The sequence below is a fragment of the Eschscholzia californica genome, unplaced genomic scaffold (assembly GCF_041429995.1).
Source record: "Eschscholzia californica isolate CP2 unplaced genomic scaffold, dmEscCali1.0.p SCAF_4, whole genome shotgun sequence".
Lineage (NCBI taxonomy): Eukaryota > Viridiplantae > Streptophyta > Magnoliopsida > Ranunculales > Papaveraceae > Eschscholzia > Eschscholzia californica.
In genome coordinates, this window is record NW_028238461.1 from 20,454,073 (window position 1) to 20,468,967 (window position 14,895).

At 34.6% G+C, this 14,895-nt stretch overlaps 2 protein-coding genes across 2 annotated transcripts; one reads left to right on the plus strand and one right to left on the minus strand.

Annotated features, from left to right (window-relative positions):
- Positions 1 to 6,457: 6,457 nt before the first annotated feature.
- On the plus strand, positions 6,458 to 8,118 carry LOC147543547 (FCS-Like Zinc finger 13-like). The gene is made up of 2 exons (XM_086636933.1): positions 6,458 to 7,366; positions 7,513 to 8,118. The coding sequence occupies exons 1-2, from the start codon at positions 6,669 to 6,671 to the stop codon at positions 7,694 to 7,696; spliced, it is 882 nt and encodes a 293-aa protein (XP_086493059.1). The 5' UTR covers positions 6,458 to 6,668; the 3' UTR covers positions 7,697 to 8,118.
- A 4,138-nt stretch (positions 8,119 to 12,256) lies between these two features.
- LOC147543548 (protein TIFY 10B-like) lies at positions 12,257 to 14,652 on the minus strand. Its single transcript, XM_086636781.1, has 5 exons — positions 14,272 to 14,652; positions 13,992 to 14,178; positions 13,068 to 13,357; positions 12,918 to 12,975; positions 12,257 to 12,685 (listed from the first exon to the last, which is right to left on the minus strand). The coding sequence occupies exons 1-5, from the start codon at positions 14,399 to 14,401 to the stop codon at positions 12,535 to 12,537; spliced, it is 816 nt and encodes a 271-aa protein (XP_086492907.1). The 5' UTR covers positions 14,402 to 14,652; the 3' UTR covers positions 12,257 to 12,534.
- Between the last annotated feature and the right edge of the window lie 243 nt (positions 14,653 to 14,895).

Below are 14,895 nucleotides of genomic sequence, written 5' to 3' on the forward strand. Positions count from 1 at the left end.
TCATCCGGATAAAAAAATGTTCCAGATCGTAATTAAGTTTTGAAAAACTGTCTTTTTGTAAAAGAGAATCAGCATGTCGAATATGAAGCAAATTTTTTTGTATTTGTGGCGTTTCCCTCTCAACGGGGCCGTTGGCCATTTGCATAAAAGACCGCTAACCTTCCTATCGATTTGTTGTGAAAACCTAAGTTTTTTTTTCTTTTTTTCTTTATGGAAAGAAAACAAAAGGAAGAATGTGAACCTAAAAAGTTGGTTGAGAAAATTAGCTGAACTTCTTGTTGCTTCCTTTAGCCAATGATTTGAATTTCTAGGGAATCTTATTTCTCTGTAAAATAGAGATGATTGAAATGTGTTGAAAGATGGGCCATTACTGAGAAGAAGGGAGCTTTTTCTCTTTTAACTGCTGGGGAAAATAATCAAGATATAAAAGAAAAATGCAACAACATAGGAACCAAACAAAATTTAAGTTATCCTTTATTTTTATGAATAACACTGCAAGGGTGTGTTGGTACTTTGGCTATTTTTTCGGCGGTTTGTTCTCGTAAATCTTATCTACTTTATAATACTTGAATTGTCAATGTGGAGTAGGTTGCATACTTGCATAGACGAGCCACAAGGCGAAAATCCATGTGAATACTAAAGAAAAAACATTGGTTAGACAATTTCAAAAGCAACGAAGACGAAAATCCATGTAAAAGAGTAAAAATGAAAAATACTAGAAGAAATCTAGTATGATTTTTATATTGAAAGAAAAACAAGTATCTTGCATTACAACTTTCTCAGGTGTTCCTATTATTATGAGTAGAATGTAAATCACTAGTCTCTAGTGTAAAAAAAAAATGGTAAAATAGAAGCTTATCATTTCATAGAGTAAAATTTGTAGACAAACTACGCGTTCTTTGAAAACGACAAGATGTACTCTATTATGAAAAAACGAGAATGGAGATCACGCGCAAATATCTCTGTACAGGCCGTAAAATAACAAATATTATGCCAAAAATTATTATCGATATGATCCACACAAGAAAAAGGTGCTTTGAAAAAATGGAAAGTGGTCTAAGATACAAACAACTCAATTCCCTAACTTTTATCAAGAGCTTTCACTAGAAAAGAAACACAAAATTAACAGAGATATTCATTACCCTCTCTCTACTAGCATTTATGATTTATGAGATAACATTTTGTGTTTTACTAGATTTAAATAGATGAGATTAGATGAAGGGTTAGGATTGTAGCAAAGGTGGGACCCTAGAAAAGTACCTAACTCCATTATATACTATTAGTCTATTATTAAATTATAAATATATAAATATAGAAAAAGAAAGAATTGATTTATACTAACATCTCCAAAGTGGAATACGACAAAAGTTATCAGAAAAGGACACAAAAGAAAGTTTGATTAGAGACGAAATAGAAATGAAAGAAGGGTGTCAACATTTGACACCTCACTTCAGATTACTTCTAAATTTTTTTTATAAAATATTTTAAACGTCTAAGGAATTCGAAATTTGAAGTTTGACCCTTCTTTTGTGAAGATTTTAGCGTTTAACCCAAATTGGGATGGAAGTGGAACTAGAGTGTAGCAAGCTCTAAGAAGAGTTAAGGTAGGATATAATAGGTTGGAGCAAAATATAAAAATAAGAAAGCAAAAGAAGCCAACAGAAATAGTTGGGAGAAGATTGAAACAGATCATCTAATTTATTTATTCAGAGAAAACTGAAAAGAGGTTAAGCAGGAAGCTGGTCACATATTAGGACTTGTTAAATAACCAAAAATTGTTTTTTTTTAAAGGGTGGAGGATAATTTAGAGCTTTCCCCTTGACCCTTTCCCCCCAAAAGAGAGAGAGAGATGACGTGATATAGTGGTGTTGGGGGTAGTTTCGTGGCTATTCCATCAATTCGATTACCACGTGAACGGCGGGACCATGTTTTATGAAATGTTCCCGTGGGCTACATGTCTCTCTCTCTTATTACCCCCTAAAGCAACCTCCTCCATTAGTGGTGTCAAATTGGCTGGGGCTGGCCTGGCCCGGCCCGGCTTATCCAAGTTTGGCTTAGGGTGGCCCATCTACATACACGGGACGGCCCAATGTGTGGAAAAGATATTCTTGTGCAGCCCAGACCCGAGGGTAGACATGTTTACTCACCGGACTAGATGAATTGGCCCCCAAACCATTTTCGTTAAAAATTAAATTAAATTTCGAACTATTCCTTCAGTAGGCCAGAAAATAATATTGGGTCCGTCCATTATAGTCACCATAGTATTTTGGAGGGTGCCAGTTCAAATATGATCGAAGTGACATTTTAAGTGGATGAATGTAATCTAGAGACAATTTAATGGTCAAATTAAAATTTTAAATTGTAAAACAAATAATTATTAGAGAGTTTAAAGAGAAAACAATATTTGGACACAATATCGTTGTTTATTTTGCATGATATGGCATATATTATATCACAATATCCATGATATTATCAATCATATAATATTTCTTAACAAAAAAAAAAATCATATAATATTTTACATAGGCATATACATCATAATACTTACATAAGATAAACACATTCACATATATTTAATATTTATATAATAAAACAGAAGGAAAAAACATTAAATGGGCATGGGATGTACTCAGTAATATCTGAAACTGATAAACAAAAAATATAATCGGGTTCGAAAAGCCTCTAAATAGATCTGCCCATTGGGCCATAGACGATATACGGGTCAGGTCGGCCCGACTTCGTGGGCCAGGAGGTGTGTCCGGTCGGGTCGCACAGCCCATTTGACACAATCAATTTACATTATTATAGTTGTAAAAATTTTTAAGTACTCGAACTAAAATAATGTTCAGAGTAGGTAAAAGAACCAACAAATATTTCATATTTCTTAATAAAGTCAAAACATCCATAAAGACTGAAATATTTTTTATACAGAAGAAAAATATAAGGACATAGGTAATTGATTTTGAAAAAAAAAATCAATGTTAAACTTCATTGACGGAGAAAAAAACAACAAAAATAAGAGGTATTCCATAAGTTGATCATCCTTATAGGACTATTAAAAAAATTAGTAATCTTTAAGGGACCAAAATGAAATCAAGACTTGATACAACCAACCATATTCGGAGCTCAAAACCCTAATGAATCGAATATGAGACTATAAAAAGTTGTTCCTCAATAAAAAAATCTCTCTCCATAGACTCTTCTTTGCCGTGAGTAGTTTGTCGGCGAAGGGATTCCCTTCGTCGGATTCCTCCATTTAGTGGTGGCAGATATCTTTATTTAGTATAGATCAACCTTCTTGAGTGTCAACTTATTTGAAAAAAGCAAGCAACGATCGGAAGATATTCTTTGGAAGATGTTATGCTTTTTTAAGATCGTCCTTGAAACATCTTGTTCCAAAATGTAGTTCTTGAGCGATCATTTTTGGGGATACAATTTAAGAAGATGCTAGAGGAATCAAGCAAATGACATGAGATCCAAATAAATGGTAATCAACAGAAGATATGATGGATTCACATCGTGAACATTTATGAATTCACCATCAATTCTAGGACACTATAGTGGCAAAAGGACATCGAGAAGACGAAAGGAAAAGAATAATTTATTTTCGCTCAACAACTTTAGTCTGACAGTCTCGCACACTCTCCATTTTTCTATTTGGTTCATCATTCCTATTGTAGGCGATAAAAAGTCTACGGGTCAAAAAATCCAGCAGTCATTGACGATCAGAAGTCTTGTTGGATCGGGTCGCATGTTGCGGAAACCGGCTATGTGTCGAAATGAACCTGCACAGAAAAAGATACAAAAGATTGTGAAACCTCTGGGACACTGGGATGGTGCTGGCCTAAGGGGCTCCGACGGTCAAGTCAGATACTCGGTCAAATAAAATAAAGAAAGTAAGATAAGCAATAGAGGAGTAACTGTCGTCGGAGTACTTAGGTGTTGCGGCTCGTAGAGTTGTCGGAACAGATCTCCACGGTAGTGATACATTTACTGTAATTAGGATGAAGAAGGTGATGGTAATGGTATCGTATCGACAACCTCCTGGTCGTAAGTGAGTTTATTTTATGACCTTTAGGGTCCTCTCATTCGTGATCCTGAGGGTCTTTTTATTTTGTGACCTTTAATGTCTTTTTATTTAGTTTTTGTAATGATGTACTCATTTTCTTTCATATTGTACTCTTTTTCCTACATATTATACTTTACGTTTGTAAGTTCCGTGTTATAATTTACTTCTGTAAATCTCATGTTGCACTCGAATGAGTCAAAAGTCTCGTAATCATGTAATGTGGCGGATTAATTTCCCACATAGGAATGATAATTGTGGTCCCTACCGGTTGTTCCCAGGGTCAAAATGTTTTTATGGAAAATTTGTACTCAAGCACTCCCAGTTAGGGATAGAATAAGTAAATACATTGATAACAACAGAATCTGCCCGAACTGTAATGAGATAGAATCAATAGAACATGCTATCCTGCACTGCCCCCTAGCAAAAAATATTTGGTTCTATTTTAACATAATCTCTGAAAATATTACATCTGTTCGAGATTGGATTTTCTCCTGGGAAATAAATTACCAGAATGCTTACACTATTAACAACATTCATTATGCTACCATTATGTGGAACATATGGAAAAGTAGATGTGACCACTACTTTCAACACGAAATCAACACGCTAGACACTATTATTACCATCATTTCGACATTCCCACAAATTCAAATAGTGAATGAAACAAAAACCAAAACAGAACAAGAAAAATGGATCCCTCCTGAAACGTCCTTTTTAAAGATCAATGTAGATGCATCTTTTATAAATACACAAAGTATCACTGGAATCAGTATTATCGTCCATGACAATGAATCCAAATTGGTCGAAGCGGCAGCATACACCTCAAGGAGTAGAAACGCGGAGGAAGGTGAACAGGGCCGGTCCTGAGATTTCGGAGGCCCGAAGCGAGTTTTAGAAATGGGGCCTATACGCGTTTTACAAGGAAAAAAATTTCTATATCAGAACTTTCTGTGTTTTCTTTGCGCATAATGTGAGGTTTAAACATAAAACTTGTGTTCATAACTTGCACTCTGAGTTGAACGATCTAGTTGAGTTACTCGAAAATCAGCACGGGTTCGGAGAGAGCCCTCGTCGGTCCATGAACGACCTCACAATTACGTGATTAAGTGAATTTAGAATTCGGCTAATCTGTATATTGTTTAGTATTTTTTTAAACCGAAAAAATATATATTAGAAAATTATTCTCCGAGAAAAGAGTTTCCTTTTTTTTTTAATGTTAATGGGATAGTATTGATTGTGGTTTGATTGTGATTGTGGCGCTGGAGGTTTTATAATGGCGGTAGTTGTGAGGTTTAATAATGGTAGTAGTCGTGGTTGTGATGGTGGTGGTAGTGGAGGTACAGTGGTAGAGGTTTAGTGATTGGGGTGGTGGTGGAGAAAGTTTAGTAATCGTCGTGGTAGTAGAAGTGTCAACCAAAGTAATTTTTTTAAAAATGTACAAATTAATGGTGGAGATAGTGGTAGAGGTTTAGTAACCGTGGTTGTAGTAGTGGAGGTACAATGTGGAGGTTTAGTAGTTGTGGTGGTGGTAGAAGTCAACCAAAGTAGAAAAAAAATACAATTAATAAGGAAAAAATGCTTATGCTTGAGATCGAACATGGGTTGTTTGGACTCCTTACCATGTTTCATACCAATTGAGCTAATGTTACTTCCTTGTCTTTCTTGATCATTGCTTGTATAAAGATGCAAAAAATGAGGCCCCTTTGATTCTCAATTTTTTGGCTTTCGTGAGGCCCCTTGGCCCTAGGGCCCGAAGCGAGGCTTTGCTCGCTTGCCCCTCAGGGCCGGCCCTGAAGGTGAAGCTATTGCGATCCTCAAAGGAATACAACGGGTAAAATCTCATGAATATAAAAAAATCATTATCGAAAGTGACAACATTAATATCATAAAATACCTTCAGCAAGGAAAGAACAACATTCAATGGCAATCCCTAATACATATCAAAAGAATCCAGGACATAAAAAAAGAGACTAGAAATAGTGAAATTCTCTCATACAAGTAGGAAATTCAATCAAGCAGCGGACAAATTGGTAAAATGGGCAAGAAAGAAAAACAGATCGAAGGTTTGGAAACAAATACCTTATTTTCTTTGTAAATTGTATTGTAATAGAACTCTTATTTCTATCTAATATATATCTACTTTCAACAAAAAAAAAAATTAAAGAATTAGTAAGAGAATAGTATATGGATAGATCCCAATAATGGGGTCCTCATCATTAGAGATGGAATCTAGGTCCCACATTAAAGGCGACGTTTTTATAAGTTCATCTTGAAATCCGTTGAATTATTTTATATTAACTTTTTTTTATATAATATTACTTGATTTTTTCTAATTATTTAATATTTAATTTATTATTATATTTAATTAATAATATTTGATTCCCTTTGTTTTCATGTAAAATCATCAATTATATAAGTCCAAACCAAAAACCTGTGGGCTCAAACCAATTCTATCAATCAATAAATTCTAGAAAGAGAAACAGGGAATTTCATCATTCAATCTTCATTTATAAACAACTACTGACAGAAAGAGAGAAACCCAAGTTTTTGATCACTCAAATTTCTTCAAAATTTTCATCTAATTCAACTTTTTTCAGTCATGTTAGGCAAAGCAACTAAGGCTCGATTGATCGGAAAGATGATAAAACCAGAAAATTCCGGTTACCGGAATATATATTCTGATGAGATTATTACTAGCCCTAAAAGCCCATTAGATTTTAAGATCAAATCACCTAGAGGGATGAAAATTTGTGATATGGGTGGTGTTGGATTAGGTATTCTTGCTGCTTTAGAGAAATCCAGTGGCGGTCCCGCCGTTGGTGGTTGTGGTGGTAGTGGTGGTGGAAGTGAAATTCCGATGAAATTGATTGTGGGTAGTTTGAATTTGAATATGAATTTAAATAGATCATCTTTACCAATTCCAATTGGTTCTTCATCTTCCTGTAATAAATCAAGAACATCTGAAACAAAAAAATGCAGAGAAATTGTTCATTTTGAAGAAGAAGAAGAAGAGGAATCAGAGAGTTATACATATGTAACTTGCCATAATGGGCCAAATAAGAAATCAGTTACTAGGGTTTATTGTGATCATGGAGTTGTTGAAGATGAAAATCTTTATAAAAATGAATTATTTGATCATCATAGTAATCAGAATTACAGAATGAAGAATTTGGGTGTTTTTTATGAGTCACCACCAAGATTTACAGAATCAAAATTGTTATTTCCAACTTCAGATTTTCTCAGTTCTTGCTACTTATGTAGAAAAAACTTACATGGAAAAGATATCTACATGTACAGGTAATTTTTAATCTTAGAGAGAGAGAGAGAGTTTTGATAATTACCCATGTTTTAAATCATTTGATTTTCTTGAATAGATATCATAATTTCTCAATTTCTTACAACAAATCTGATGATTAATTATATATGATGATGATATTTTTCAGGGGAGAGAAAGCATTTTGTAGTACAGAGTGTAGACAAAATCAAATAGTGAAAGATGAAAGGAAAGAGAAATGTAGAAGAGAAGCATCAATATATGGTGATCAATATGTATCATCAATCTCTCCTTACTCTAATGGAGGTCAACAACAACAATTGCATTTTTCACCTGGCATTACTGCATCTTAATGAAATTACTAATGGATGATTAATGAGTAAATATGTAGAATTATGAAGTTCCATAAGTGTGAAGTGCACTTTAGTTGAGTAGTAACATGTGATTTTCGCAGTAGAGGGCAGAAATGGATTACTAGTCGTAGAGATTAATGATCCTCTGTGAAATTTACTGCGGTCGTTTTCGAAGAAAAATTATTGAGTTTTATGAAGAATTTTTGTTGCTTGTAAGCTTTAAAGCTTGATGCAGTTTTAGTGTATAAAATCCTTGTTTTGATCAACTCAAGATAATGTTATGATCTTTTAAAAAAAAAATATAATGTTATGATATTTCTTTGTTGATGTTGTCAAGGGGGTTACCTTCAATACCACATATCTACTCACCCATAAGTTGTCATCAATAAAGTATTACGATATAGACGTTTCTATTTTATATCGTTTGATTAGTATATATCTTTTATTTTTTCGTAACTTAGCTTTGAAATAGTAGGATATATGTATGATGTATCTATTTCTTTGTGTTCATGGCTTTGAAATTGTATAATAAGTGAACTTGTTTCTCTATTATCTCGGCGTCAATTGAAACTTATTTCTTACATATAATAAATTAGTAGTTTTGCACGTAACAAATTTTTGGTATTTTAGTTTTGCACGCAATAGATGGTTGATAATATATTTGATGAACTATGAGTTTGATAGTTTGCTATTTCTTTCACTCTTTCTGGATTAAGTGATACGCAATAAGAAAACATGTCAATATTACTTAAGACTCATTGAAGGAGTGTGAGTTTCGATTTAGCACGTGGACATAGTATTTTGAAAGTCTAATCTATTTGGTTGGATATGTGCTTATGAGTATGAGTGTTGCTTCACAGATGCTCTGAGTTTGATTTTCCATGTTATCCAATTAACACTTAACCTTTGGATTGGGCCTTTAACTGGGCTTTAGTTACTGATCCTGTAAGGCCCATTAGCTATTGTGGATAGATAAATTTCTGTAGTCACCTTCTGACGTTTGTTGATGACTACCCCAAAGACGGAACCTCAATTCCAAAGGTATATATTTTTGTAGATCGACTCCCTAACATGTCCAAATTGAACCAAGAAAATGGTAGAGAAATAAATGAAGAATAACAAGAAAAATATAGTTTTGACTGAGAAGTTGGAGAGAATTTTTTTACGATATTCAGAGCGTCCGTCAAGTGTAAAAGGATATCGAAAAAATGTTTTGTAGAAGTTCACAATGAAAACAAGAGATAACACAACTTTCCGAAAAAATTTGGGTACATCCATACAAAAAATGTCTCAATTTTCTAACCAAATGCATCGAATTAAAAAACTTAAATAATTGATTTGGAAGCTAGGTAATTTAGAACACAGTGGAAATAAATGATAAACCAAACTAAGACATTGAAATACACGACAAATAACAATAAACAAGAAGCTCTATGCAACCAATATTTAATTCATATATTCTGAGTTTTTTTTTTTTTTTGAATTGGTAAGCGTGTGCCTCGAACCCTTGACCTCTAAGTTGGAAGACTTACCTCTTACCACTTGAGCCAAGGGTCGTTGGCCATATATTCTGAGTTGATGTATTACAAGAGAAGAAATCTCTTTTACACTTAAGTATCTAATGAAATAGAAACATCCTCATGATACACCCTTTTTGAGGGGAAACTCGTGCGAGCGAGCAAGCGAGCATAAAGAAATGCTTGTGATTCTGCATTTGCCGGTAGCCTTCCTCGAGTTAGGCATATGAATCACAAGGCATGTCATGTAAGGGAGGACTAGAGAGAAAGTTGAGTACTAGTCTTCTTAATCGTCTGAATTTCCTTCTTATTGAGGGTCTGTTCTTTGAAACTTGTATATAACCGAATAGTGAGGTTCTCAACTTAACCATGCAAAAGTAATATTCAGCCCCACTATTAGAGGATACAATTCAAAACATACTAGATTACTAGCTGAATCTCCCACTTCCCAAATAAAATTACTTCAACTTTTGTTGCCCTTCCTTTGTGTTGCAGTAATAGTTGAAAAGGGAAAAGGAGACGCATAATCATTCACAATCGTATCGGTTAAGTTTGTGGTCATCCAACTCGAAACCAATTAGCAATGAGTGGAGAGCACCTCTACATTATATTTTTTGTTGCTAGTTATCCCTTCTCTCCATGTGGGACTATTCTCACAATATCTCTCTTTCTTTTCTTTTTTTCGACTCTCCAAAATACTCAACTTACCTTCGAAGGAGAAGGCATAAGGATTAGGATGATTCTTTTTTTATATTGCACACATTTATCCTCTTCAACTCATTTATTTCTTTCAAGACGAAGGCCTTATCAAATTTTGGCTTTGTATTTTGATTCCCATTTGTTTGAGTGGAGAAATGTTACACCACAAAATCATCAGAATTATTGCCCTTCTCGTGTAAAGGAAGAAGGATGATGATATGTTTGTCACATACGAACCCATACAGGTTTTTAGCATTAACACATCACAAAATGGAGAGACATTCAAGGGTTGGCCAAATAGTAGGTGAGAACATGTCCACCATATCACACAATTCACAAGCAATGTAATAAAAAAAATGTATCACAATTTAAACAGAGAGCGTACATTGGTTTTTAACCAGTAGCTCACCATTCTTCCTAGCTACACCAATTGACTTGATTAGGGGCGGGTGAGGAATTAAAGGTAGAGCAAGAGCTTGAACAAGCGTAAGCAAAACCACATCTGTAATGAATCTATGGTCATTGCAAAATTCACATACCTTAAAGTTTGATGGTGCAACAAGAGTGAAAAATCTTTGAGTGTTGGAATGCATCTTAATTTCTGGCGAAGAAAATGTCGACGATAGTGATAGAACGATGCGTGGAAGTGGTTGGTGCATCGCCTTGCCACAAATCGAAAAGTAGAAGATGACATGGAATCGGGTGCCTTTGGTTCACTGTTCTTAAGTGGAGGAGCGTCTGTGAAGTAAGGTGGGCAGCAGATGTTGCTGGAGTGGGCTTGAACTGAGGAGCCATGGGTGGGTGCCTACAAGTGGGGCAAATCCGCTGGCGTACCTGGACAGAATGGGGAGCAACAAGGTGGTGCTCATAAACATGACTGATAGTGCACGATGGGCTTGTTTTGGCAATTTGGCAGCTATGGTGCCTGCAAAATCTAACATTCTCGTAATTTCAAATGGTGCATTCTTTGGAGAATCCTAAAAATCTCACAGCAATAAAGACTTCCTCAATCATGATTGATTTAACTGGACATATTTAGTTTTTAGTCCAAAAATTCACTTGATTGTTTTTGTCCCCTAATCTTCATATTCACCTCTTCACCACCACAATTTTCGACAACCACTATTTCCAACCATCGCCACCTCGTTCTCTCTCCCTCTCATTGTTTTTCTCGTTCTATGTAAATAAATCTTTCTCGTTGTCTCTCTTTCTCTATCTATTTTACATTCTGTCTCTCTCGCTCCCTAGACCTCGAAGAGGCTCATGTAAACCTCTCCAGTTAGAGTTAGAATCAGGTTGAAGAGCTCTTTCAGATCAACCCCTCTGAGAGCTCCACCAAGGGCTCATCATTTATCTCCCTAGGTCAATCTATTGACTTCTTGACGGGCTCCTATCCTTATCTCCATTTCTTCCATTTAAGGTTGGACTTTACGTCAATTAGATGTTAATAATGTTTTTCTACAAGGAGAGTTGGACAAAGAAGTCTATATGACTATTCCTCCTAGTGTCGATCGGGAAATTAAAACATTGGATTTTCTATTTGAACAAATCATTATACGGTTTAAAACGGGCTTCTCGACATTAGTTTGTCAAGTTTTCCTATGGCTTAGAGCAGAAGATTTTACTCATTCTACTTCCAACCGTTCGCTTTTTAGTTTTTTTTAGGTCCGCCTTTGATTTACATTCTTCTTTATGCAGAAATACACTCTTTTCGGCCTTGTCTTGAAAAACAATGTACTTTCTTGGATTTGAGGTTTCTCGGTCCCTGAAGGTTATCTTTCTTTGTAGAATATCATACCCTTGCTTCTCTTACTGTTGAGCTTCAATGGTTGCAATTTCAGATTATGGATCTCCGCATTGACATTTCAGGCCCATTAAGGTGCTCTCCATATAAATGTTGATCCAGTATTCCACGAACAAACTAAGTATTCAAACTAGATTGCCACTTCATTCGTGAGAAACTCACTTCCTCTCTTCTTCAGACCCATCTATTTTTCTCTGTCGATCAATTAGCTAACATTTATACCAAGTCGCTTGGTGCTAACCAGTTTTGTATGTTGTATCTAAGTTGGTTTGACTTAGGTTTCTCCCCTGCAATGGGTGTTGATGTAACATATAAGGGCACCATCGGCCATCGCCTAGCCAGTCCATGAAAAATGAGTGACTGTGGATATTTTAATTTCCGTGCAATCTCTTGCGAACTTTAACGTAAGCTATTATACATACTCATTGAAAAGACAACAAAGTTACGTTCCTTGCTCAATTATCTTCATTGTGTTTCAGTATTCCTTTTTTTTCTGTTTTTTGCTTGTTGCAAGTTTGATATTCTCATAGGTAATTCAGCTTTAGTAATTAGATACTTAATTGAAATTCGTTCTTTAAAATAATAAGACAATTTACATTCTTTACTCTCTTAATAATAAACCTTCTGTCCTATGTCCTAATTCTTTGATAGAATACTATAGTTAAACAATAACTTAAACACTGTTAGAGCTTCCCAAGAGCAAAATAATGCGAAAAAAAAAAACATACAAATAATCAAGAGAGCTGTTGAGCCAGCAACCCTTCTAATCAATTGAATCGATCTATCAATCAAACCCCTGATATTAATTTCTCAGAGTTCTATAGTTGAAAACTCAGTTGTGTTGATTGCGAAGCTGCTAAGCGGAGCCAAGTCTTTTTATCGTCTATATGGTTGGTTTGTGGAGCGTTGACCGCTTGTCCAGATGAACTCGAAGTACTAGTTACTTGATATGGTGCTTTTGAAGTAATTCTGAAAAAAATAAGAACAAAGTGGATTAATAGTTAATTCCTATTATATTAGATTTCATCAATATAAATGACATGTAAACAATTTTAGAAAGTCAAATATGTTTCATAATCAACTTATATAAGAAAAAAAGAATAAAAATAATCTTTTCAAGTTTTTTTTTCTATCTATTTAGTTAAGTTGATCAAAATAGAGAAAACTCAAAAGAAGAAAACTTATTTGATAAATTCCTTACCTATCTTTTCTCTTCTCCAAGAACCGGTGGAGTGAAGCTTTCCTAGCAATTGGGAGATCTGCAATTAAACAATAATCTAATTAATTTCACGCCCATTAATCATTTCTTAAATTTAATTTTATCACAACCCGAGAAATGATTTATGCTTACCAGAAATAAGGGGTTTGTGAATGTCTTTGTTAGCGGACACAATTCTCGATGTAGCAAATTTGTTCGGAACATGTTGATAAGAGTTATTTCTGAAGGAAGTTGTTGTATCGGAAACAATAGCTTTTGCCGAGGTAGAAGTGAAAGTACCAGCAAAGGAGTTCTGTGAGCTCTCTTTACTAGCAAATTGCATAATTTCTTTTGCTTTTTGTTCTGTAAGATTATCAAAAACTAGTACTTTTCCCGCATAAAATATCGTCATTTGAGCATTTTTTGACTCTTTCAGTTGAATACTGTTTCAACAAAAACAGAAACAAGAATTAAGATTAATGAGAGTTTATAAGTATGTAACTATCTTAGTTTACGAGTATATAACTAAGATCTTCAACGTGCTCAAATATTTGCCTTTTCTACTAACAATATAATTGATACCTCAACTTTATCTCAAAGTTAAAAGCAAGAATAAGAATATAACCTGACCGGCCAACCCACTATTCTAACAAATTATTATTTTTTACTGATTAAAATGTGTTTTCTACCTTGTGCATAATTTTTTTTTCTTTTTTAAAATAAAAACCTGTGTTAGAATTAGAAGTAATTTATATCTTATCATGTGCCGAACCTTTAATTAACTAATAATAATACACACAAAAAAAAAAAAGGTCAAGACACGATCGAAATCTGAAATAGATGGATTGATTTGGCCCAACTATTCAATGATGTTTTTTCGGCATACTATCATTTTTGTTGGTTAAAAATTGGAAAATGCTGGTAGGCCGGTGGCACATCGGGATTGGAGTACCGGCATGCCATGTCATCTTCACGCCAATTCTAGGGCAGAAAGTTCCAGCCATATAGCATGGATCTTCAAATTTTGGTATAAAATTGAAATATTAATAATATTTGTTTTGTCTGGCAAATAATTACCTGAAATCGATCTTCTTTGAGAAGGATTCTAAGGAAGGAGATGAATCAAAACCAGTAGTTTGAGGAAACAAATCCATAGATTTAATTTCACGGCGAGATGAAACCTCCACCGGCGGCATTTCCATCATCGGCGATAAGTTCGCCCGATTAAACGGTATTGTACTCTTTCTAAACGATTCAGATTTACCTGAAAGATTGTTAGATCACAAGTTTTAGAATGAATTTGAAAAGTAAATCTGAGATTATGTAAGAAAAAATAAGAGATCATCAAAATTACTACCTTCTAAGTTATGAATCATTCCGAGGTTTAGATCTCCGAAACTACCTTTCTCTTTCAAATATTGACTCAAAAGATTACAAGTTTGTGAGAAATTTGATGATTTCTCTTGTTGTTGTGATGAAATAGACATATTTCTCTCTCTAGATTAAATCAAAATTCTCAAAATCTTCAATTTTAGTTCTAAGTTTTTCTCTCTCTCTCTAGAAATAAAGAAATTGTTGATTGATTGTATGCGTCGGTTGAATGATGATGAAGGTTCGACTCAACTCGTTTTTTGTTTTATAAACTCGGTTGTTGATATGTTATTTCAAACACGTGTTCTTTGCTTCCCAAACTAATTTTGCTTTCAAAACCAGAAGGTCCACAATTCGAAAAAGATAAGGAAATAGTGGGGATTTTTTTTCCTTAATAAAGAAAAATAAGTGGTTCCACTATAAACACAAGCCTCTCTATTTAATGTTATCTTTCCGTTACTCTTACAACAAGGCTACACAACCCACCTCTAGGGACTCCCACTTGAACCGCATGTGGGATGAGAGTTTCTCTCTCATCTCACATGTTTAGTCACGTGGAGAGAGAAACCCTTGTTTCTCTCACATGCGGTTCAAGTGGGAGTCCCTGCAA